Source organism: Drosophila serrata, unplaced genomic scaffold (assembly GCF_035046125.1).
Source record: "Drosophila serrata isolate PLE 108 unplaced genomic scaffold, ASM3504612v1 contig_112, whole genome shotgun sequence".
Lineage (NCBI taxonomy): Eukaryota > Metazoa > Arthropoda > Insecta > Diptera > Drosophilidae > Drosophila > Drosophila serrata.
This window is the reverse complement of record NW_028257010.1, coordinates 334369-358422: the sequence shown is the minus strand read 5'-3', so window position 1 is coordinate 358422 and position 24054 is coordinate 334369. Positions and strand designations below refer to the sequence as shown.

General features: G+C 35.1%; 1 protein-coding gene and 1 long non-coding RNA gene across 12 annotated transcripts in view; one reads left to right on the top strand and one right to left on the bottom strand.

Annotated features, from left to right (window-relative positions):
• LOC110176560 (serine/threonine-protein kinase GA29083) overlaps positions 1-23344 on the top strand; it is a 32459-nt gene extending 9115 nt beyond the window's left edge. The window contains exons 1-7 of one of the 10 annotated variants that reach the window (XM_086841255.1): positions 5791-5932; positions 6856-7029; positions 16124-16739; positions 16807-17848; positions 17920-18065; positions 21328-21477; positions 21554-23344. In XM_086841255.1, coding sequence (XP_086697381.1) covers positions 6998-7029; positions 16124-16739; positions 16807-17848; positions 17920-18065; positions 21328-21477; positions 21554-21835 — 2268 coding nt within the window. In that variant the 5' untranslated portion in view covers positions 5791-5932; positions 6856-6997 and the 3' untranslated portion in view covers positions 21836-23344. The other 9 variants (XM_086841257.1, XM_020942949.2, XM_086841258.1 and 6 more) reach the window with 9 other exon arrangements.
• Positions 4824-5692, bottom strand: LOC110176562 (uncharacterized). 2 transcript variants are annotated; one of them, XR_002319268.2, is made up of 3 exons: positions 5203-5692; positions 5048-5135; positions 4824-4971 (listed from the first exon to the last, which is right to left on the bottom strand). It is a non-coding gene; the product is annotated as an uncharacterized LOC110176562 (long non-coding RNA). The 2 variants fall into 2 exon arrangements; XR_015273563.1 differs by having other exon boundaries at positions 5048-5154; positions 5203-5687.
• Positions 23345-24054: the final 710 nt, after the last annotated feature.

Below are 24054 nucleotides of genomic sequence, written 5' to 3'. Positions count from 1 at the left end.
GGGTTAATCAACACATTCTATTGTTGTCCCGCTCGCACTTACTAGGTTGAGCCCCTCTCACTCGCACTCATTGCTATGATTGAAGAGGTACCAGATTTTTCCGAAGGAACTACCTTTTCTAATTGTATCATGAGTGAGATGATGAAAAATATTACTTAACGAAAAAAAAGAATCGATAGTCTCATTGTTGAAATTGATTTTTTAGCAGCTCTAATGACAGCTCAAATATTCACAAGCTCCGACCACACGGAAATTCATGACCAATTTAAGCTATTAGCCAGCAAGGAATGGTCAATGAAGACTGACCACAGAAGATCGAAGCGATGCTAGACTAATTACAACGGGAGACGGGCCGTGGAGCTGATCTCTAAAAGTAAAAAAGAAGGAAGGTTACCATTAATCCATCACACACGCCTGCAAGTTGGCCGTACCCTACAACTTACACTGCACAAGCAGGACAGCAGACACCAGAGCATTTACTGTGTCACTGCCCGGCGCTCAACAAAATCAGGGCTCACCAGTTCGGGTCAGTAGGGGCCTTCAGGGAGGCAGTCAGTGACTGCAATCCTAGCCCACCTGAATGACACGGGCTGGTACTGAAGATGAGGCGTTGACTACGACCTATGAGGATCAAAACGAAGCTCAGCTCTAATTGAAGGCTACCAGGGTAGCCTCACCACCTTAACGTAACCTAATCTTTGGAATTTTATTTGAACCGATGAGCTCTATAGGTTAAGGTGCAGGAGGAGGTGGAGGAAAAATTCTGAGTTGAACCAAAGGGTGTATAGAGTGGAAGATTCGTAACGTCGTACGATTTTTTTGCACACAATTTTTCATGCCGGCTTTTGAACTGGCTCCAGGCTCTCTCACATTTTTCATTCAAAAGCCAGCGAGGGAGCGCTCTAGAGCCTGCCGCTCTCTCGTGCTGGGTCTAGACTCTCCCTTGCAGAAACATCAATGTTTCATCGATGTGTCATCAACAAAACAGCGATGAATTGATGATGAATTGTTGATGAATTGTTGATGAATGATCGATTTATTGTTGATGAATTTTTATTGATGACAGCCTAGTACATGCCCATCTATACTATTATATAAAGAGGAAAGGTTTTTTTTTTGTTTTTTTTTTTTTTTTTATATTCGTCTTTATTTATAGAACAACACCTAACGTAACATAAATACTTAGAGACTAGGAACGAGGCAAGGGTCCTTATTGTGCGGTACGGCCGCAAAGCAATGCTTCGCACAATATTAGGCCTCTTAGCCCGTCCGCTCCCTTCTACCCCTCTCCAGCACTCTGAGAGCCTTCAGCACCTTGGCAGAGAATGCTGCTGTCGCTTCCCAGAACCTGGGAGTCTCCAACATCATCGGCACCAGCGTGTCCACCCTGATCTCCGCTCCTGCTACCTCCTCCAGGGCGGCCCTCTCCTCGTCGAATCTGCGGCATTCGAAAACTATGTGGTACACATCCTCAGCAACTCCAGAACCGCACTCCGGGCAACCATCCTCGTCGTCATGACCGAACCTCTTGAGGTAGCTACGGAAGCAACCATGCCCGCTCAAAACCTGGGTCAGGTAGAAATCCACCTGACAATGCTTCCGCTCCATCCATGCCACTAGGTTGGCGATCAGCCTGTGCGTCCAGCGCCCTTTGGACGAGGCGTCCCACTTCGCCTGCCAGCTCTCGTAGCTCCTTCCTCTAGCCGCGCTCTTCGCCTCGGCCTTAGCGTCGCCTCCTGGTCCTTCGTGACTTCTCAGCGCACACCGAACCTCAGCCTTCTCACGGACCAGCTCCGTCAGGGGGACCATGCCGGCTATCACCAGAACGGCATCGTCCGAAACCGTCCTGAACGCGCTCGCCACCCTAACAGCGCACAGTCTGTAGGTGGCCTCAACGCCCCGCATATACGATTTCGTCGCGGCTGAAAGGTGAGTTTGTTTGTTTGTTTGTATGAATTGAATAGGCTCCGAAAGTACTTGGCAGATTTGAAAAATTCTTTCACTGTTGGAAAGCTACATCATTCCTGAGTGACATAGGCTATATTTCATTTAAAAAAAAAATAGGCATCCTTACTAAAATTACGAAAACGTAATCCAAGGTGTTAAAAAAATATCAAAAAACTACCTTACATCTACCGCCCTCTACAGGCAGCCAAAGCATTTCCTGTCAAACATTCAAAACATATTGAAATAGGGAATTGGAGATAAAAATTTTATTTTTTTGTTCAGGTTCAGTAAGAAACGAAGTCATGCCACCCAAGAAGTCGAGTTTGGGTCGTCGTAATCTTAATACAGAAGCAAAAAGACGTAAGATTACGAATATAACTGACGAAGAACGGGCCTCCATCCGAGAGACAGCGGCTGAGAGCAATGCAGATGCGCAAGGAATAATCAGCAGAAAGACGAGCAGATAGGCTTGAGAGAAAACGATTAAGAGTTAGACAGTCGCGTTCTGCAGCAATCAATTTGATTCACTCTCAAAATAATGAACGCGACAGGGCAAGGGTAGCTGAAGCGCGTTTACAGCTTGCAGAAGATCAGATACAATCCAACTATTGATTACAGCTCGAATCGAATGTCGTTATTGGCCGGATGCATCAGGTCTGCATATACTGTCAGGCTTCTTAGATTGAATCAGACGAAACTTCGGTCCGAGGAATATATCCATTTGCGGGATGCTGTGATGAATGCTGCAACTCTTTTGAAGGATGGCAAAACTGCTCATTCTACTTTTAAACTTCCACTATCCGTCAATCTTGAACAACAATCTACATGTTCAATACGCAAAAATGGACCTATTGGTAAATTACTACAAGAGGCATCATTGATTATGTGGGACGAATGCACGATGAGCCATAGAGCACATATAGAGGCCGTGAACAGAACCTTACAGGATCTAAGGAACTCCTCTGCAGTCATGGGCGGGATTACTTTTGTATTTGCTGGAGATTTTCGACAGACTCTCCCCGTTATTAACAGAGGCACGCGAGCAGATATCATCAAGGCATGCTTAAAATCGTCTCCCATATGGACTACGATTGAAACGTTAAACTTAAGGACAAATATGAGAGCTCATCTTCATGGAATCACTGATAGCGATTTCCCACAGCAACTGCTAAAACTTGGGGAAGGAATTTTTCCAACTCCAAATTTAAGCGGTCATTGTGACATTCCTCTGGATGAGTCTCTAAGCCAAATACTCCATAATTTGGAAAATTTAATAGATTCTGTATACCCTGATATCGAGAATTTGCACGAAAGAGACTTCCATTGGCTGTGTTCTCGGGCTATAGTATCACCTAAGAATGATACTGTCAATGAAATAAATAATCTGATTGTTCAAAAAGTCCCCGGCCAAACAAAAACATACAAATCGATCGACACTGTAACGAATATTGAAGATGCAGTCAATTATACACAGGAATTTTTAAATTCGTTGAACCCTTCTGGACTGCCACCCCATGAATTGACGTTATTAAACCCTCCGAGCATGTGTAATGGGACGAGGCTGCTTATTAAGGAGTTAAAGGACAATTTAATAGTAGCAAATATTATCACTGGCCCAGCAAGTGGTCAACTAGCTCATATACCGAGGATACCGATGATCCCAACTGATCTGCCAATCCCATTTAAACGGCTTCAATTTCCGGTAAAAACATCTTTCGCATTAACAATTAACAAGTCCCAAGGCCAAACCTTCGAATTAGTAGGGATCGATCTGCGAAATAAATGTTTTACTCATGGTCAACTGTATGTTGGTCTATCGCGAGTCGGAGCCCCTGAAATATTGTTTACAGAGAAGCACTAACTAAATAAATGTATTTTCTTTTAGGGTTATGACCTCAATAATTGAAAAAAAAATAAATAAAAAAAAGGATGAATATGTGTCATATTATTATTATTATTATGAATGTGTTAAAATTGACAAATCTAAATGTAATGTTTAATGCCCGTGCTAAGCCGGGACGGGCCGCTAGTGTTAAATAAATCAACAGTTTGTATGGCCTGTCATCGATGAAAAATCAACAGCACCCCCTTGACTGTTGATGAAACGTTGATTTTTTGTTGATGACAGGTACTGCAGGGTACTCATACATGCAAACGCATTCTATTTTTAGATCTTTACGCTCTCAACTTTGTGAGGGCAGGGAGAGCGCGATTGTCGTTTGAATAAAAAAAATTAGCCCCATATTGCAAAACGAATGTATGTATGGTCGTGAGGCATCTTGTAAATTGTAGTCTTTGGTTGAACTGATGAATGGAAATCACTTGAAGAAATTTAGTAATTACGTTTTCAACCCACCAACTTATAATTAACACTCAAAAAAAGTTATATTTCTTTTTTTTCAGAGCATACATACTTGCATTTAAGTTTAAACAAATAAATAAGATCCATTTTACATTTTTTTTAAATTTTAAAAATTAAAATTTTAGTTCATTAGACCAGTATATTGTTATCGGTCCAAATTGGTATTTAGTATATGTAGGCGTTAGCAAACTAGAATTCTGACTACCCGAGGAATTTTCAAGGAATCATAAAGGAATCCTGCCAGGAATTTGTCGTGAATTTCGGCACGAATTCCCCTCTGAATCCGAAGGGAATTTCGAAAAGGATTTTGAACAGAATCATCCAGGAATTTGGAACGTAAGGTAGTAATCGTAGGGGAATTCAGAGTAGAATCAGGTAGGACTCTCAAAGGAGTACCAGGCGGAATCCCCAAAGAATCGTATTGGAATTTAGAGTAGAATCAGATAGGAATCCCAAAGGAAAACGTGTAGAAGATCCCCGGAACCCCCCGCCCCATAGTAAATATCTGACGCAATTCATAATACACTTTTTTTTATTTATTTATTCATCTAAAAAACTTTATAATTTGTTCAATGATTACCACAATTTTTCTTAGCATAACTTCTTGCATATCCCCTAAAAGTATGTTACGTGTCTTTCCTTCCGGCTGTTGCCTCGTCAATCTATAATTAAAATTCATATGTATATACATATGGATATTATAATCAAATGGATAATATTTTTCACAAATATACACACCAATTAAGAAGAAAACAAATACTGGATATACAATCTCCTTCCGTTCACACCGTCTAGGTTAAAAAAGTGTCCAGGTTCAAAAGCAATTCTGGAAATGAATTTATTAACTGAATACAAATAAGTCTCTTACCCTTTAACAATATTTAATAAATTACATTGCGAAAAACTTATGAATACTTCAGCTGTCATTAGAGCTGTGAAAAAATAGATTTCACTAACGAGACCATCGATTCTTTTAATTGCGTTCAATAATATTTTTCATCATCTCAATCTAATTTCGGAACCACTGCTTCGAATCCCGTCAAAAACAACAATTAATTGTTTGGCAGTATCCGAACACAGGTAGAATTTTCATTGCCTACTTTGTTTCGGAATTATCTTACCGAAACCCATGAAATTTGTTTTTTGAACATGACACCAGGAATCGGACAGGAAAGGAATTTTGGTATTGAAGGGGATAGCTCCAATGCATTAAAAGTCATCGTCTCACACATTTATAAAACCCTATGGAGCTGTCAAGTTTTTAAAGAAATCTCTAATACTACTCTGCCACAGCTGCATTAATTTGAGATTTCATTAAAGATTTAACAGCTCCGTGTAGGGTTTTACACAAGAGCTAATGGTGGTTGAGAGCTGATGCGCTATTTGCTATCGCTATCGAGCATATGCATTTATAAAGGAAATGAATGTATCGCGATACTTTTAAAATCATCGATGATGCAAGCTGATACTACTGTCCATCTTTGCCAGTATTTACGGGAACCCTGGCCATACTGGGCTTTGGTGCGCACGGAAATTTGCCATGAAGTTCGGTCATTATTTTGAAAAATTAAAAAAATAAAACAACTTTAAGTAAATTAATTTAAAGTAAAACGGAACGGACCGGTGAGCTATTCTGCTGAAATCTTTACCTGAGATTACAGATTGTCTTTGTGCCGAGGGAGTGGCGCGAGTAGTGAAGAGTCTCGGTAAGAAATATCAACATGAAATGAATTGGCGGTGTATTTATTAAGTGAAAGTGAAGAAAATGTTTGCCAAGCCCATTATTCAATCGCTGTTTTCATATTCGAACAACAATAGTCGTACTCTGTTTGGAGCTGCATAAAAAAATTAAAATAAAACAGGAATAGAAACTTTTAGTTTTTCATGTACATATATATAAGTATGTAGGCATGTATGTATATATGTATATATAAAAGCTGCCTCGCTGGCTTACCGGGACTAATACGTTGATTATGAAAAAGGGTAAGGCCATAAAAAGCAAGCTTTGAACCATTTGCTGAACCGATTCTCGTTGCACACCCACAAGTGTGGAAGTGGAATAACGAAATTAGTAGATAAGCCAGTTGCGTTTGCAACGGCCACCGATGGGCAAGAGGAAAGTTTAGGCTTTGTCGTACGAGACAGTTTTTGTGTCAGTAGTTACTTCTATTACTTATGATTGCTTTTTGCAATCATACATATTAAAAAAAAAATCCAATGATTCTCTGTCATATGTACATAAGTATGTATGTATGAATGTACACATGTGCCATCCCTTTTATCACTATTGAATCAACTAAACGTTTTCTACCGATATGCATACATATGTATGTACATATGTACGTTTTATGTACATAGATTTTTACCTTTTTCTGCATGACTCACAACATCAGAAGGTAGGTCGCTAGAATTCCAATCTTAAAACGATAAACGCAACTATCAACAATTTTGCATATTTTATTTTGGTTTATAAATCCATTAATAAATATATTAAAAATTATTAAAATGTTGATTTTAACGTCGAATACCTTCATATAATTTTGCAGAACTATAGCCCCATTCCATTGCTACATTTTATCACAGTTTGAATGTAGGCGATTCCACTACAAAATCTAGGAACATTATTCTAAGCGAGGTGAGCAGGTGTTCTGGCTTTGTTTACATTTTAATGGAAACTATTTCTTTCATATGGATTTCTTTTTCAATGCTTGGATGATGGGGTAATTAAAAAATATATATTTTTTTTTTACCCTGAAAGTGTATTATCAATTTGTTAAGACGTTGCAAAGCAAAAAAGTCATCAACAGCTGGGTCGACAGAACGGTTTCGCTATTTAGCCAAATGTATTTTTATAACCTTTTATAACCTCCGACCATATAAAGTATATATATTCTTGATCAGCATCAACAGGCGAGTCGATCTAGACATGTCCGTCTGTCCGTTTCTACGCAAACTAGTCCCTCATTTTTAAATCTATCTCAAACTTTACAGTAAGTCTTTTATATACTCTCACTCGTATAAATATTGGAACGGGCTGGATTGAACGACTTTTTGTTATAAATTTTATTAAAACCTGACTACTATATCATATAGCTGTCATACAAACGATCGTTAGATATAGAGGAAATGAAAAACTGTGAATGTAAAACTGTAAATAAGTGTTTAAAAAACTGTGGTAAGTTTTATTTCGCATGATTTTGATTCTGCTTCTGCTTCTGGACAAATCAGAAGTCGCAGTCAAAGCATAGTCAAAAATCAAACAGCGACCAAAATAAAAAATCAGCAGCAGTCGCCGCTTTTCGTTTTCTTGCTTTCCGTAGACGAAAGTCAACGCTGTGGCAAGCGTCGACTTTTTCGGGAGCTACAGTCGCATAAGTCGCTGCATTCGACTTTTTGCTACTTTTGATTTTGGTAGCTGTTGCTTTCGATCAGCAGCATATGTCAAAATTAGCAAGAATATGCAGATCGTGGAAGTCGCCCGTTGTTTTCGATCGTTGCGACTTTTCATTTATGACCTATTAGTTTGATTAATTTTTTGGCAATTAATTATTTCGTACTTGTACCTTTTTATTTATGTTTTTATACCCTTGCAGGGTATTCTAATTTCAGTCAGAAGTTTGCAACGCAGTGAAGGAGGCACCTCCGACTATATAAAGTATATATATTCTTGATCAGAATCAACAGCCGAGTCGATCCAGCCATGTCCGTCTGTCCGTTTCTACGCAAACTAGTCTCTCAGTTTTGAAGCTATCTGAATGAAACTTTGTTAGCCTTCTATATACTCTCACTCAAATATATGTCGGAACGGGCCGGATCGGACGACTATATCATATAGCTGCCATAGGAATGATCGGAAAATTTTGACAAAAAAATTTTAACTTTTTCAGTTTTCAATAGAATTGGATTAAATTTGAGATATAGCCATTTAACTATACTCTACAATTTTGCATAAAATTTTATGAAAATCAGACTACTAAATCATATAGCTCCCATAGGAACGATCGAGAAATTAATACAATTAAACTTATAACTTTTTCAGTTTTCAGCTGATTTTCATCAAATTTGAGGTATTGCCATTTTATAATAGTTTTACATTTTGTGTCAAATTTCATGAAAATCGGACGACTATATCATATAGGTGCCATACAAACGATCGTTTGATGTAGAGAAAAAATTCAAATCTGTGAATGTAAAACTGCAAATATAATACTTATGTATAGGTGAATGAAATGATAGCAGGTATTACTTCATTGTTTTTTAACACAAATATATATAATTTATATTGTATGGATTCCTATTCATAGAAGTTCTATCTGCAAGGGTATATAAACTTCGGCGTGCCGAAGTTAGCTTCCTTTCTTGTTTATCTTATTTTTTAATCTTTACGAAACATAACACAATAAATAAAAAATGCGAGTAATTCAATATCAATAAAAACAAAATTAATTAAAATAAAAACATAAAAACAGTTTGAGTGTTAATAAACTTTTTCATTTTCATTTTCAAACAGTCACAAAAAGCTGGGATTGAACTTGACCAGCAATATGTTCTCAAGAACATCCTGGCTTAAACGATTGCGGTAGTCGGTAAGCATCAGTCTCAGAGTGGAGAATGCTCGTTCAATCGAAACCTGTTATTAAATAAATAAATAAATAACAAAACTTCAATTATTTATGCCATTATAATTTACTTTAGTTGGCGGTACAGCATAGCAAACATTACTTATTGCGTACAACTCCCGATAGGTATGCTGTTTACCTTTCCAATACGATAGCACGTCTATATCAATCCTTTGATACGAAAGTTGAAGATTTTTAATTTTTGTAGGAGGATCCAGAAACAAGCAAGAAACTACGAATTTATTATTCAACAATGTTTTTGTTCGTATTTCTATAGAATTCAAAATTTTATTTCCGATAGTTTTTGTTAAATTGTTGAATCCTTTACCATTTTTTCTGTTGATATTTTAAGATTTAGCCATTGGGCGTTTAAATTACTATAATGTAATTGCTCCTCTTGAATTTTTTTTATTGATTTTTGCAAGGAACTAAAAACATAGCAATACGTCTCAATAAAATCCCAAAACGAGGAATCCATTTCAAAATTATCCTCATCCATTTTGTTTTTAACCGATTCAATTTTTCTTAACAAGTCCTTAGCTTCCAAAAAGTTTTGTAGCATTGTGTAGGTAGATCCCCACCTGGTTGGACAATCTAGTTGTGACACTTTAAATCTTTTCAGTTCAAAAGTTTCGCGATATCCATTCGATATTTTCTTATGTATTTTGTCAAATTTCGACAATTGAGTAAGAACTTAAGTATGTCCGGTGATTTATTTACATCAATCGCAACTAGCTGTGCTGTATGTGGAGCACAACGACAAACTTGAATATTACCTATTAATACATAGGGCACTTTTTCTATGAGCCCAATTTTTTGTATCCTCTTCATTGTTTTGTTCAGAAAGATATGATAAAATATTTGTAGTTTTAACCATATTGGCACCGTTGTCAGAATTAATGGAAACAATTTTATTTAAATTTATATTATATCTGTTGGGGATTTTGATTACTTCGGCGGCAAGATTATTAGATCCACTTGATCCTGCACCTCTTAATTCAATCATCATTTAATGCATGTAATTTCATTATTTTGCCATCCGCAGTCTTCAGGCCTTCGCATATTGGATCGAGAATATTCCTCGTATTTGGTGAATTTAAGACATTAAAAGGGATACTGTCTTCTGTTACCAGTCCTATATAGGATCTTATTAGTTGTTTTTTATTACCTTCTATTTTAATTTTTTTTCTGATTGTTTTAATTTTGCACGTTTAAATTTTGTGTTGTTTTATTAAGTGTGTTTTTAAATTTGAAAGTCTTCTGTTTTTTTTTAAGAGAGTTATTGCATACATTGCATATTGCTAAACCCTCGTCTGCCTTATTTTCGAAATACTTCCACACTTCACTTGGAGCCATGACTGAATACGTGTGAGTCCCGCAGCGAACTAACTACAAGTAAAATCAAAAGAAGCAAACCAGAGCGACGGCGGCTACGGGCGACTTCCACGATCTGCATATTCTTGCTAATTTTGACATATGCTGCTGATCGAAAGCAACATCTACAAAAATCAAAAGAAGCAAAAAGTCGAATGCAGCGACTTATGCGACTGTAGCTGCCGACGAATCCCGAAAGTCGACGCGTGCCACAGCGTGCAAAGCAAAAATATTGCGACTTATGCTAATTCGACTGCAGTTTTTTAAACACTGCTGTAAATATAATATGTATACGCAAATGAAATGAAAGCAGGCATTACTTTATTGTTTTTTAACATAAATATATATAATTTATATTGTATTAGTTCCTAGTCAACGAAGTTCTATCTGCAAGGGTATATGAAATTCGGTGTGACTAAGTTAGCTTCCTTTCTTGTTTACCTTAAGTCCCTATAAATTCTGAACTTCTAATGTTCTTGACCTTGGTTATGTGGTCATCTATGAGCTTTTATACCCGGTCCCCTGGGGCAAAAGAGTAGAGTAAAAGTATATATAGCTAAGTATCTATTTTAAAGGTCGAAATGTGGTTTTCAAAGTAATGTGTTTGTGGAACTGTTCAAAAAAAAGGATGTTAATAAGTATGGGCCACTCAAACAATTTTTTTTGTATGCATTGAATAGTTAAATAATACATTTGAGTTATCTTAATCCTTATGTTTGATCTCTTGAAAATAAATATTTTTACACTAGAAATAAAATATATATATATTTTTTTTTATTAATAATAGCAAAAAGTTAATTTTCATACTACATTTCGAATATTTCATCAATGTCAAATTAATTTGTTTATTCTTATTATTTTGTGGTTTTATCAGGCCTGTTCTTGTGTAATTTTTTTAACAAAAGCGAATAACCATGTTGATTTAAAGAAATAAGGTTTTTTTTTTCTAATTTTGGCCAGCTGTAGTCTCTAACGTCTGGATAGAAATATAGTAATTTAATGCATAAATCAAAAAGAAGCAATAACATCATTAAAATATTATTAATTGCAGTTAGATGAGTTGGTGGCAGTTTTGTGAAATCTTCGAAATAGTTTACAAAAAGAGATACTCTGACAACCTTTGAATAGTATCTTCCACTATAGTATGTAATGATCTTTCGGAGAATCTTCCTTTCCTTTACCATGCTTTCGTGATGTCTACTTTGGTTTCCAGCCAAGCGGTTTCCATAATTGCATAAAACCAATTTAATTTTGGAGGGGGCCGGAAAAATGCCATCCGAGTCAGGCAGTTTGTGTGGCTTAATGAATTTAATCGACCAGTCTAGTCCTAGTCTAGTCCTGTAAGGTGTCCTCCCTTGAGATTTCTTGGAAATGTATGTGAAGTAGGAGACTGGGGGACTGAAACTCTTCAAAAGACTTTGTCCATAAGCCATTCTGACCCTATAGATGGGGTAGTTTTTGAAAAGATTTTACTGAGTCTTACCATCTCAAAACATTCATCATTGCTTTTAAGAATTTCTTTCGCATTTCTGGTCGCCTTAAAGAGATTGAGTTTCTTGTCCTGTAAGAGTTAATTACCATTGACTGCTTTCGCCCTGTTGAACAAAGACATGCAATTGCCTCTAAGAGTTTTAAGTTTGGAGCAAGTTTCTAATCCAGGGGAGTTTATTTTTGGAAAGGATTTGTTACAAGCTTCATTCAAAATGTCGATAAACTTGTTAATATTTTCGAAGATGAATGGTACTAACGGTGAACAAGACTGATGATTGTTCCAAGAAGACTGGATTTTTTATTCTAGTTTGCTTTCCGTTGGTTACCGATTTTTGATAGGGTGGTTTTTCTAGAGTGATTATCTAGAACGTCCCAGTTACTCATCATGAATGTCAGGTTATCCTAGATTATGGTTAGATCTAGAATCTCCTTTCGAGGATTAATGATTAAGGTGGATGAATAAAACGAAGGATAAAACTGACGACGGCAAATTCAAAATACACAAAACTATGCAAAATATTGAGTAACTCCAATATAAGTCTAATCAGTATTAAATTAATATTTTTTTAACATAAATATTAATAATAAAAATACTTTGTATTTGTTATCTAGGGGGTGGGAAATAAAACCAAACTAACCAAATCCAAAACCGTGAAACTTAAAGATCCTGTTGTACAATTTTTAAATAAAAAATTTTTGTAACATGATCGATAAATCTCTTTAAAAAAAAATTAAAAATATCACGAGAAATTTAAAATTTTTACTGGTAACATGTTCGTACATATGAATATTCCCGCTTAAGAGCGTTGAACCAAAGATGTATAAGTATAAGATTAGTAACGCCATACGATTTTTTTGCACACGATTTTTTCGTGCTGGCTTTTGAACTGGCTCCAGGCTTTCTCGCACTTCGTTCAAAAGTCAGCGAGAGAGCGCTCTAGAGCCAGCCGCTCTCTCGTGCTGGCTCTAGCCGCTCTCTCGTGCTGGCTCTAGCCGCTCTCTCGTGCTGGCTCTAGACTCTAGAGTCTAGAGCCAGCAGCACTCTCACGCATACAGCAATGTTTTCGTGATGGCTCTAGAGCCAGCAGCTCTCTCATACGCATACAGCAACATGGCGTGCCTCAAAATACCGATTTCGCGGTTGAATTTATTACAAATTTGTACATTTATTTTATTTTATTTTTATAATTTATGTATATATTTATATATGGGCAATTCTCCAGAAAGGTCCACCGCGGCCAAAAACTTAAAATTGCTTAAAAACGAGTATTTTTAACATGATTATAAAAAAAATTGGTCAGGATGATCAAGACTAAAAGAATTTTTCATTTTCTAAAATAAGTTTCAAAAAAATCGATGTCAAACACGCGCAAATGAAACAAATGTTGTTTTTATCAAAAAAAGGCATAAAAAATGGCATGTTTTGTTTTGATGTCAATCTATTAAACAAAGGGATTTTGCTTTGACTTTTGCTTTCTAATATCACATAGAAAACCCAAAGAGTAAATAAAAAGTGGAAAAGGACATATGCGATCATCAATATTCGTACAATTTTAGTTTGAATTATCGCTTTCCAAACTGTCGCGTGCGACCGGGACTAAAATTGAATTTAAAAAATAACTACTTAATATTTTAAAATCAAACAAAACAAATTATGAAGAGAATTCATTGCGTAATTCATTAAAATTTATTTTACTACAATTTTTCATCACGTTTCGCTGAAATCAGAGCTTAAACTTGTTTTTTGCAAATGTAACTTCTATTTTTGTCGCGTGCGAACGCAGTACATTTTAGTGAATATCTTGAAAACAAACAAGGGTTCAAAATCGACCTTAGCACCAATTATAGTGCTAACCAAGAGCTATACGTTTCAATTTTTATAAAATTAAAATAAAGTCTTGGCACATGTGTTTTTTTAGTTTGAATGCGTACGAAGGTCGCATTCGACACCAGAGAATTGCCCATATATATATAAATAAATATTATTTCTAAGTCAATTGAATTGAATAATTATAAATACATATATAAATATGAATTTAAATGGTATTTTTTTGTTATTATAATAATAATATTTAATATATGTATATATTTAATAATTCAAATATATAATATACATACATATTTAAATATTGGAATTAAACGAAGTATTTTTATTTTTTGCATTACTTATAAAAATAATATAATTAAAAATAAAGAAAAAAAGAACAATATAAAGGGACTCAAGCACTTTAAAAATGTAAACAAACTAAAATCAAAACAAACAAACACATCGATATGCACATGTATACATCAGCTGTTTTTGCTGCCGTTCTCGTCCCCCTCTCTACCTAACAAGCGGTCTTCAGCCAAAATATAAAATTTTAATTTTTCGTCGTTGGGCATGCGAACAGAAGCACACACATATTCACGCACACATGCGCACTTTTTTGTTCTGTGTTTACTCATACATGCAAACGCATTCTATTTTTAGATATTTACGCTCTCAACTTTGTGAGAGCAGGGAGAGCGCCATTGTCGTTTGAATCAAAAAATTCGCCTCATATTGCAAAACGAATGTATGGCCGTGAGGCATCTTATAAGTTATAAAGTCTTTGGTTGAACCATGTAACAATTTTATTTTCATAAATTGTTTTATGTACTTTAAGTCCTCTAAAGGATTTCTTGTTATTCTTCTATGAGAAGGAATGATTCAGAGCAGCCTACTACTGCAAAAAATATTTCTTTTGCATTTATCTCAAAACCACGTTTTTCCAATTAATCAACAAGATTTCTCTAAAATGACTTGACCCTTCATAGCATATTTTCGTCCAGCATACATGGGGCTATCGCATATAGGTTATACGATATAATACTATTTACTTGTTTTCTGCCCACACAGTCCTTCGGAATTTTGTTGATCATGGCAGTTCATATATATATTTTTCAAAATTCAACTTCAACCAATTTTATAAATATACTTCCCCATTTACTTCATAACTGGTAAAAAAAATTTAAAGTTTAAAGTCTTACAAGTTTCTAAGAAAGCCGAAAAAATGAGCGTTTATTCAATCAACGTCTATAAATCAATGGTTTTACGGGTAATTCCTACTTTCATTACAGTTACCTATACTGATTACATACATAGTTTTACAGTTACCGTTTTACATTCACAGCTTAGCATTTTGTACATTTAACATGTACATTTAACATGTACATTTAACATGTACATTTAACGATAGTTTCTACGGCAGCTATATGATAGAGTCACCCGATTACATAAAATAAAAACCAAAATTCCAGAATAATACAAATTAGATGAAAATCTGTTGAACCTGGAAAAGTTATATTTTCCTAAAATTTTTCTATGGAAGTTATATGATATAGTCGTCCGATTCGGCCCGTTCCGACATATATACGAGTAAGAGTATATAGAAGACTAACTACAAAGTTTCATTCAGATAGCTTCAAAACTGAGAGACCAGTTTGCGTAGAAACGGAAAGACGGACAGACGGACATGGCTAGATCGATTCGGCTGATCAAGAATATATATACTTTGTATAGTCGGAGGTGCCTAAAATGTTATACAAAAATATAACGTAATATAAAATGGCTATATCTCAAATTTGGTAATTTCATTTCTGTTGAAAACTGAAAATGTTATATTTTTTTTTTGTAAAAATTTTCCTATCATTCCTATGGCAGCTATATGATATAGTCTTCTGATCCACCCCTTTCCGACATATATACAATTGCGAGTATTTAGAAGACTAAATTCAAAGTTTCAAATTCTGTTGATGCTGATCAAGTATATATATGTAAACAAAGTTATAAATTCGAAATAAAACCTGAAAAGAAGCTAACTTCGGCACGCCGAAGTTTGTATACCTTTGCAGATAGAACTTCGATCACATGGAATTAATACCATATAAATTAAAAGTGAGAGTATATAGAAGACTAACTGAAAAGTTTCATTCAGCTAGCTTCAAAATTGAGACAAGTTTTCGTAGACACGGATAGCAGGACATGGATTGATCGACTGGGCTGTTGATGCTGATCGAAAAACTTGCGTTCAAATTTGATAGCTCTAGCACGAGTCAGTTACATAGCTCATCGTTAAATTGGCTGATAGCTGGTGATGCTGATTAAGAATATATATATAATTTAAGACAGAAATGCAAACGACAAAAACATAAAGTTTCAAAGAGCATTACAATACATGTTGATTAAAATATAAATAGTTCTGATCGAACCATCCAGGCTGATTTTTCAATTCTACAGGATTAGATTAAACTAATCTTGGAACTGAAGATTACATTTCTCTAACATTTTATAATTTTCCTGTTCCTGCAGAATGGATGTTAAAATGAACAGTCTTCATTGCACCTCCACCGTACTCTCTCTCCAATCATCAGCGATAGTCACCACCAACGACACGCCAAAAAAGGCATTACAGAAAACCACTGAAGAAAAGCTTCAGGAGAAAGTCGACAACATTAATCGGGAATGCGGCAGTCCCGTCAGTTGTAACTCGGGGCTGGAAATTGAGTTTAGCGAGCTAACAAACTATAAGAATAGCTCTCTTACCGGCAGTGGTAGTGTGGGAAAATCAAATGGCTCGTTGAGCGCCGGCTCTTCTACTTCGGCTTCTGTTGCGCCGCTTCCAATAAACGAAAGCGATGAAACAAACGGCGATGCAAGTGCAACGTCATCGTTAGGCGTTTCATCAGTCATTGCATCCACACATATCAAGAAACGTATTTCAAGCAATCGTACGCCGACTCGTAAAGCACATAGGATAAAGTTCTATCGAAACGGTGATCGTTTCTATCCGGGCATAACCATTCCAGTGTCCAATGAACGTTATCGGTCGTTCGAGAGTCTATACGAAGACCTTACTCGGTTGCTGGAGGAGAATGTCAAGATACCGGGAGCTGTTCGCACCATATATAACATGTATGGAAAAAAGGTTAGTATCCAATGAACCATGCCTTTTTGTAACACTACTTATCTTATTTGGCATTGTCTCAAAACAGATATTTGCCCTGAATGAGCTGGAAGATGGCCAGAGCTACGTTTGTTCCTGTAATAACGAGAATTTCAAGAAAGTGGAGTATAATACCAGTTCGCAGCCATTGCCGAATCTGACATTGGCGACCAGCAATAGCCGCACGAACAATCAGCGGTTGGCCAAGCTTCAGCGCCCTTCATCTCCGCTGAAGAACGGATCCTTACTATCTAGCGCTGCAAGTGCTCTAGCTTCAGGTGCAAGCAATGGTAGTCCGTTTAACACGTCGCGTTGCACTGAACGACTCAATGTGGTCTATCCACGCATTGTGACAATGATTCGCAACGGAACAAAGCCACGACGCATAATGCGTCTACTGCTAAACAAGCGAAACAGTCCAAGCTTCGATCATGTATTGACCGCAATTACCCAAGTGGTCCGCCTAGACACAGGCTATGTAAGAAAGGTCTTCACGTTATCTGGAGTATCAGTGGTGCAGCTGGCTGACTTTTTTGGTCCAGATGACATTTTTTTTGCTTATGGTACAGAGCGTGTTAACTCGACAGAGGATTTTAAGTTAGAGGTTGATGAGCAAAGGGCGATCAATGCCATTCGCAAGACGCTGCGCACGGCAGGTACGACTTACAAAGGTCCCAAACCCAAAATGCCAGTTAAGAGCAAAAAGGTGTATCCCGCGCCAAAGGTAGATTCAGATTCCGAATTCAAGGCGACGGCGTTAACTGTCACCGAGCCCGATGATGATCAGGCGGCATTCCTCAAGAGCACTGGCGTTCAAATCAGTGATTTGCCATTAGCTATCCGCGATCATTACACGCTTGGCGAAATTATTGGTGACGGTAATTTTGCTGTTGTGCTAAAAATAAAGGTGCGTGAGACAGGTGATATCCTTGCCCTGAAAATTATCGATAAAAGCAAATGCAAAGGCAAAGAGCACTACATTGACGCTGAAGTTCGAGTTATGAAAAAGCTGGATCACCCGCATATAATATCACTTATATTGGATGTTGACCATCAGGCCAATATGTATCTTGTACTAGAGTATGTGAGTGGTAAGTTTATATCTTACAAAACAATAATAGCAAGCAAGAAAAATCAAAATAATCTTCGTGAAAAATTTTAGGTGGTGATCTTTTTGATGCGATTACGCAGGTGACTCGCTTTTCAGAAATACAATCGCGAATAATGATCAGACACTTGGGCTCAGCCATGTCTTACCTACATTCCATGGGTATTGTACACCGTGATATTAAGCCGGAGAACCTCCTCGTAAGCTAATCTCTCAATTACAGGATAACGCTGGTTGACACCAAACTAAGTTCGTTCAAACAAAAATTTCTTATAAAATGTGTATTTTCCTTGGAGTCAAAAGGAGATAAATTCCGAAGCAATTATATCATGTTAAACCATTTAAACCATTTAAAAAGATGAAAAACAATATAACACAATACCCTTGCATGTTGAAGAAATGCCTGCTTGCATTTTATTCACCTATACTTATTATATTTACAGTTTGGCATTCAAAGTTTTGCATTTCCCTCTATATCTAACGATCGTTTGTATGGCAGCTATATGATATAGTTGTCCGATCTTCATAATATTAAAAATTCTATGATAATATAAAAGGGCTATATCCCAAATTTGATAAAATTTTGTTAAAAACGGGGAAAGTTATAATTTTTTTTTCTAAAACGCTGTTTCTATAACAGCTATATCTGGCCCGTTTCGACTTATATACAAGTAAGAGTATATATATATATATATATATATACATATATACTTTATAAGGAGATGACGCCTTCACTGCGTTGCAAACTTCTGACTGAAGCTATAATAAATATCATCCTGCAAAGGTATACAAAATTATAGAACGCTTCAATAATTCCATAATTCTTGTTATAATATCTTGTTTTAGTAGTAGTAAATTAGCTACTGCTACTTTCTTTCTTTGCAAACTTCGAATCGAGAGTTGATTACCCAGCAAGAGTATACAAATGAAAGGTCTAAAAGCAAAAAATTCATAGTTTTCCCGCGAGGAAAGGTGAGGAAAGAGACTGTTGTCTAGCTGTTTTATTGGTTGTATGCGTACTAACAATAACTAGAGGTTATTGTCTGCAAATCGCTTAATTTTCAATTCAGACTCTAAAAGTTCATGCACTTCCAAGCCAATTTTTTAAATTTGCCATAGCGTCGTTATTTTAGCAGATATGAAAAAAAAAACGTTATTTTGTTTATTTCGATACTAGATCATATAAGTTTTTGTCCCTTCCTGCTGCTGAGTGGGATTTCTGATTAAAACTTCGTGTGCATTTTTGGCCGAAGCGTAAGCATTTAACAAGTTTGTAAGTTTAGATGACTGGCTTAGAGAATTCGTAACAATAATTTCTGAAGGTTAATATGAATGTTTCGATTTGTATAATAAAACCGCTGGTTTGCTTTTTAGAATTTGCAAGTGCTATAAAATAAAAATAGGTAAAAACTTTTTAAGTTAAACGGTTTTATGTTAAACATACATTGCAATGTTAAAGGAGCCACTTGTAGTTACATACAGTGGCTCACAGCTTATTTCGTGCAAAGGGTAACTAAAAATTCAAACTCGTATATTTAACGAACTGTAAGTGATATCAACAAAATTTAAATGCTGTTTTGTAAAGTAGGATTTAGGCATTTATTAAGACACTTCATTATTTTTAAATACCATTAGATAATGCTATATTAGATAATGTATACCAGACATCCCCTGGCGTCTTCGTCTGATGTACTAATAAAATATCTTGAAAGAAGGGTGTTACTTTGATTGAACTTTAGACTTTATTAATCGCAGAAGGAATCCTCCTTTTACGCTGCGACCCGCCATTATTCTAGGTGGTCTGTCTGCATTGAGCGAACTCAGATATCGCACCTAATGGATCTTTGACCGAAAAGAGAACTTACAAAAATTATGTTGAAACCAATAATAAAAAAGGTATAAAACTTATAAATATTACATAATAGTTAATAGAAGCATTGCCCAGTATTGCTTCTCAATACCCCCAAAACAAAAAAAAAAACTAGCTTCTAAAGAAGATAGATTAATTTTTGTGCAATTTAAATAATGGTTAAAAAAATATTTTTGAACAAAAAAGGAATATAACTTTCTCATGCAGAAATTTGTAACCACAGTTTAACATGGATCATTAAGCATCGATCAAGCAAATAAATATAAAAAATTTTTTCTGAATCAATTTAATAAGTTATTTTGAAATCGTATGCTTCACTGTGTCGCAAAAAACTGCCTAAAATTATATTAGTCTGCCAGGGTAAAAAAGATAAGAAAACAAGAAAGGAAGCTAACTTCGGCACGCCGAAGTTTATATACCCTTGCAGATAGAACTTCTATGAATAGGAATCCATACAATATAAATTATATATATTTGTGTTAAAAAACAATGAAGTAATACCTGCTTTCATTTCATTCACCTATACATATTATATTTGCAGTTTTACATCCACAGATTTGCATTTTTCCTCTACATCAAACGATCGTTTGTATGGCACCTATATGATATAGTCGTCCGATTTTTATGAAATTTGCCACAAAATTTAAGACTTATATAAAATGGCTATACCTCAAATTTGATGAAAATCAGCTGAAAACTAAAAAAGTTATACATTTAATTGTATTAATTTCTCGATCGTTCCTATGGGAGCTATATGATATAGTAATCCGATTTTCATAAAATTTTACACAAAATTTTAGAATAATATAAAACGGCTATATTTTAAATTTGATTAAATTCTGTTGAAAACTAAAAATGTTATCGCCACCGCGATTGTCAGTCTTCCGACAACAGCCACCGCCATTCTCATTCCTCTCAAATTTCTCGATCGTTCCTATGGGAGCTATATGATATATTAGTCCGATTTTCATAAAATTTTACACAAAATTGTAGAATAATATGAAATGGCTATATCTCAAATTTGATCAAATTCTGTTGAAAACTAAAAATTTTATAATTTTTTTTGTAAAACTTTTCCGATCATTCCTATGACAGCTATATGATATAGTCGTCCGATCCGGCCCGTTCCGACATATATACGAGTGAGAGTATATAGAAGACTAACTGCAAAGTTTCATTTAGATAGCTTCAAAACTGAGAGACTAGTTTGCGTAGAAACGGACAGACGGACAGACGGACATGGCTAGATCGACTCGGCTGTTGATCCTGATCAAGAATATATATACTTTATATAGTCGGAGGTGCCTCCTTCACTGCGTTGCAAACTTCTGACTGAAATTATAATACCCTGCAAGGGTATAAAAAAGGAACAAGTCGGTGGTTGTAGTTCTTTAAATCCGGTTACTTTGATTATCTCCTAAGCTCCATGTTTATTCGATAGCTTTATTAATACATAAATCTACTAAACTAGATAAGATAGTGTTTTTTTTTTACTTTAATAACTTGAAAATGCTTCTTACTACATTTTGTCGACCAGTGTATAACCATTTATGTTGATATAAAATAATAATGTCTTCAATTTACATTTACAGGTTGAGCTGGATGAATATGGAAATGTTCTTGAACTTAAACTAGCTGATTTTGGACTAGCCTGTGAGGTAACGGAACCTCTTTATGCCGTTTGTGGTACGCCTACTTATGTGGCACCTGAAATATTATTGGAGGTGGGCTACGGATTAAAGGTAATAGAAGCAAAATAGAAAAACTTTTACGCTTTTACATTGAATATTTCGCTCATATTATTAATTTTAAAAAAAGATTGACGTGTGGGCTGCTGGCATAATTTTGTACATATTGCTGTGCGGATTCCCACCCTTCGTGGCACTTGACAACCAACAGGAACCTCTCTTCGATGCAATTATATCAGGAGTTTACGAGTTTCCCGATCCATACTGGTCCGATATAGGAGACGGAGTGCGTGATCTAATTGCCAACATGTTGCAGTCGGATCCAGATGTCCGTTTTACGAGCGAGGATATTTTAGATCATTACTGGACGATAGGCAATCAGGAAAATGGTTGCGGCAATTATAACAGCTGAATTATTAAATTATTATAGTGTGGGATGTTTATATAATTTCATCGCCCACTTTTCACCTATCAGAAGCATGGAAACAGAATTAGTTCTTGTATTAAGTATGTTAGAATGATTTTTTATGGTCCTTAATTTATTTAAATATGTAAATATATATATATATATATATATATATATATATATATAGAAGCACTTTGTAAGAACAGTAGTGTTGCTGCGATAACTGAAACAACTTAAAGAGCAGTAATCAATTTCTGACGATAGAAAGAAAAACATTAAATGGAAACATTTCGTAAATCACAATAAACAAACCGTTTACGGTTGATATCGCTACAAAATATAAAATCATATTCCACATATTTAGACATATTTACATATATATATTTGTTTTGATTGGTAATGAAATAAAATTTCTCTTGTGTATATTTTCATGTTGGGTTTTAAGTGCTTTGTGAGCTCTAAAATACTTGGTATATGTTGGCTGCGCAAAGGTTAAGCTACATTCAAAAGCATTTATTTACTTCAATAATATATATTTTTCTTATTTCTTTGTTTTTGGTTACAAAATGGTCAGTTTTACTAATTAAATAAACATAAAATTTGAATTCCCTTTCAATGCCACAAATCTAGAAAATATAATCACATTGTCGAGAACGTCCAAATATTTACAAGGGGTCTCCCGTGTGGTCCCCTTACAATACAATTTAAATGGGATTCACATTCTCGGGTATATTCGAAATTTGTTTATATATAAATGAGATAAAAAAATGTTTGATTCTTTAAAATAAAACTGAAAGAAATACCGAAAAATAAAGATTAAATCTTCTATGAATTGGCATAATTATGAATAAAGCTTAAATGCAGCACTTTAAAGTCGCCAGTGCATAATCCAATGTTGCCTTATCCGTATAAAATATTTTTCCATGAAATACAAAGCTCCAAAAACACCGAGCTTGTATATTAAAAATATGTCCTTGAATGTGTTGATTTTTTGACACATCGTCGACATCGACCAAGGGGCTCAAAACAATTCCTTAATGAAATTAAATTTATGATGAGAGAATCAATTCATTTCAAACATGGAAATATACACATAAGCCTTCTAACATTGTTTTGGATTGAAGTCTGTCAATTTATCCATATTTTTTCCTGGAAACCACAGAATAATTAGTCTTAAGTGGTTTAAAACTTGCAACAGTTTTAAGAAAACTGAAAAAATAATTCCATAATTCGTTTTTAACTTATGTACTATACATATGTATTTTAAATGATATAAAATATTCGATGTCATTACAAAGTCAGCAATGACATGGGATACTCTTGCAATAGTTATTTTCTTTGGGTTTTTCTCGGAACAACTAACTTGTTAACAAGATTTCGAAATCGACTTAGCCGATCGCCTTGGAAGGACACATACATACATAAGCATGGTCTAGGATCTTGAAATAAAAAAACTTACCCAGAAAAACAGGCAAACAATAAATATACAATAAAAAAAATCAAAGTTGCTTCAAATTTGTGTTTTTCAATATTTGTAAAATATTCCAGTTCGTGCTTTCTCCACAGTTCCAGTCCAGATTAAAATTCAACTTTTATTTTAAATTTTGGCCCAACCAGATGACTATGACAGTATCTTTTTTGTAAGGGTAATACTCAGGTACCCTGGGAAAATTAACAAAAAACAGGAAAGGAAGCTAACTACGACTATACAGTTGCAGATTGCAATTAGATCATTAATAATTAATTCAATAAAAACGTTATACATTTATGTTAAAAGCACCAGCTTAAAAGATTTAAAGAATTTCATACAAAATGCTGCCAGTTGATTATAATCAATTATTATTATTTAATATTTATAGATGAAATATTTTGATGGTTGGTTAAGGAAGGTCTACTAGAAATGACGATAATCGTCGGTTGGTAAAGAAATTCTTTACATCTGATAATTGTATATGTCCTTGTTTATGTACATGGTCCTTGTAAATTAGGGGACATTAAATTGTTTTAGGTGCCTTATAACACATGGCCATTTCCAGGATGGTGAACGGTACATTCATACAACGTAAAATTGAAAAAAAAAACTCAATCATTTATTTAATTATTAATACCTTATACCAGTATTATTTGTATTCTAAAAGAAAGCTAAAACGATTTGTCGTTTTAAAAATGTTAAAAAACAGTGCATCGCGAACGCTACAAAAAACATATGTCTTATTTGACTTCAG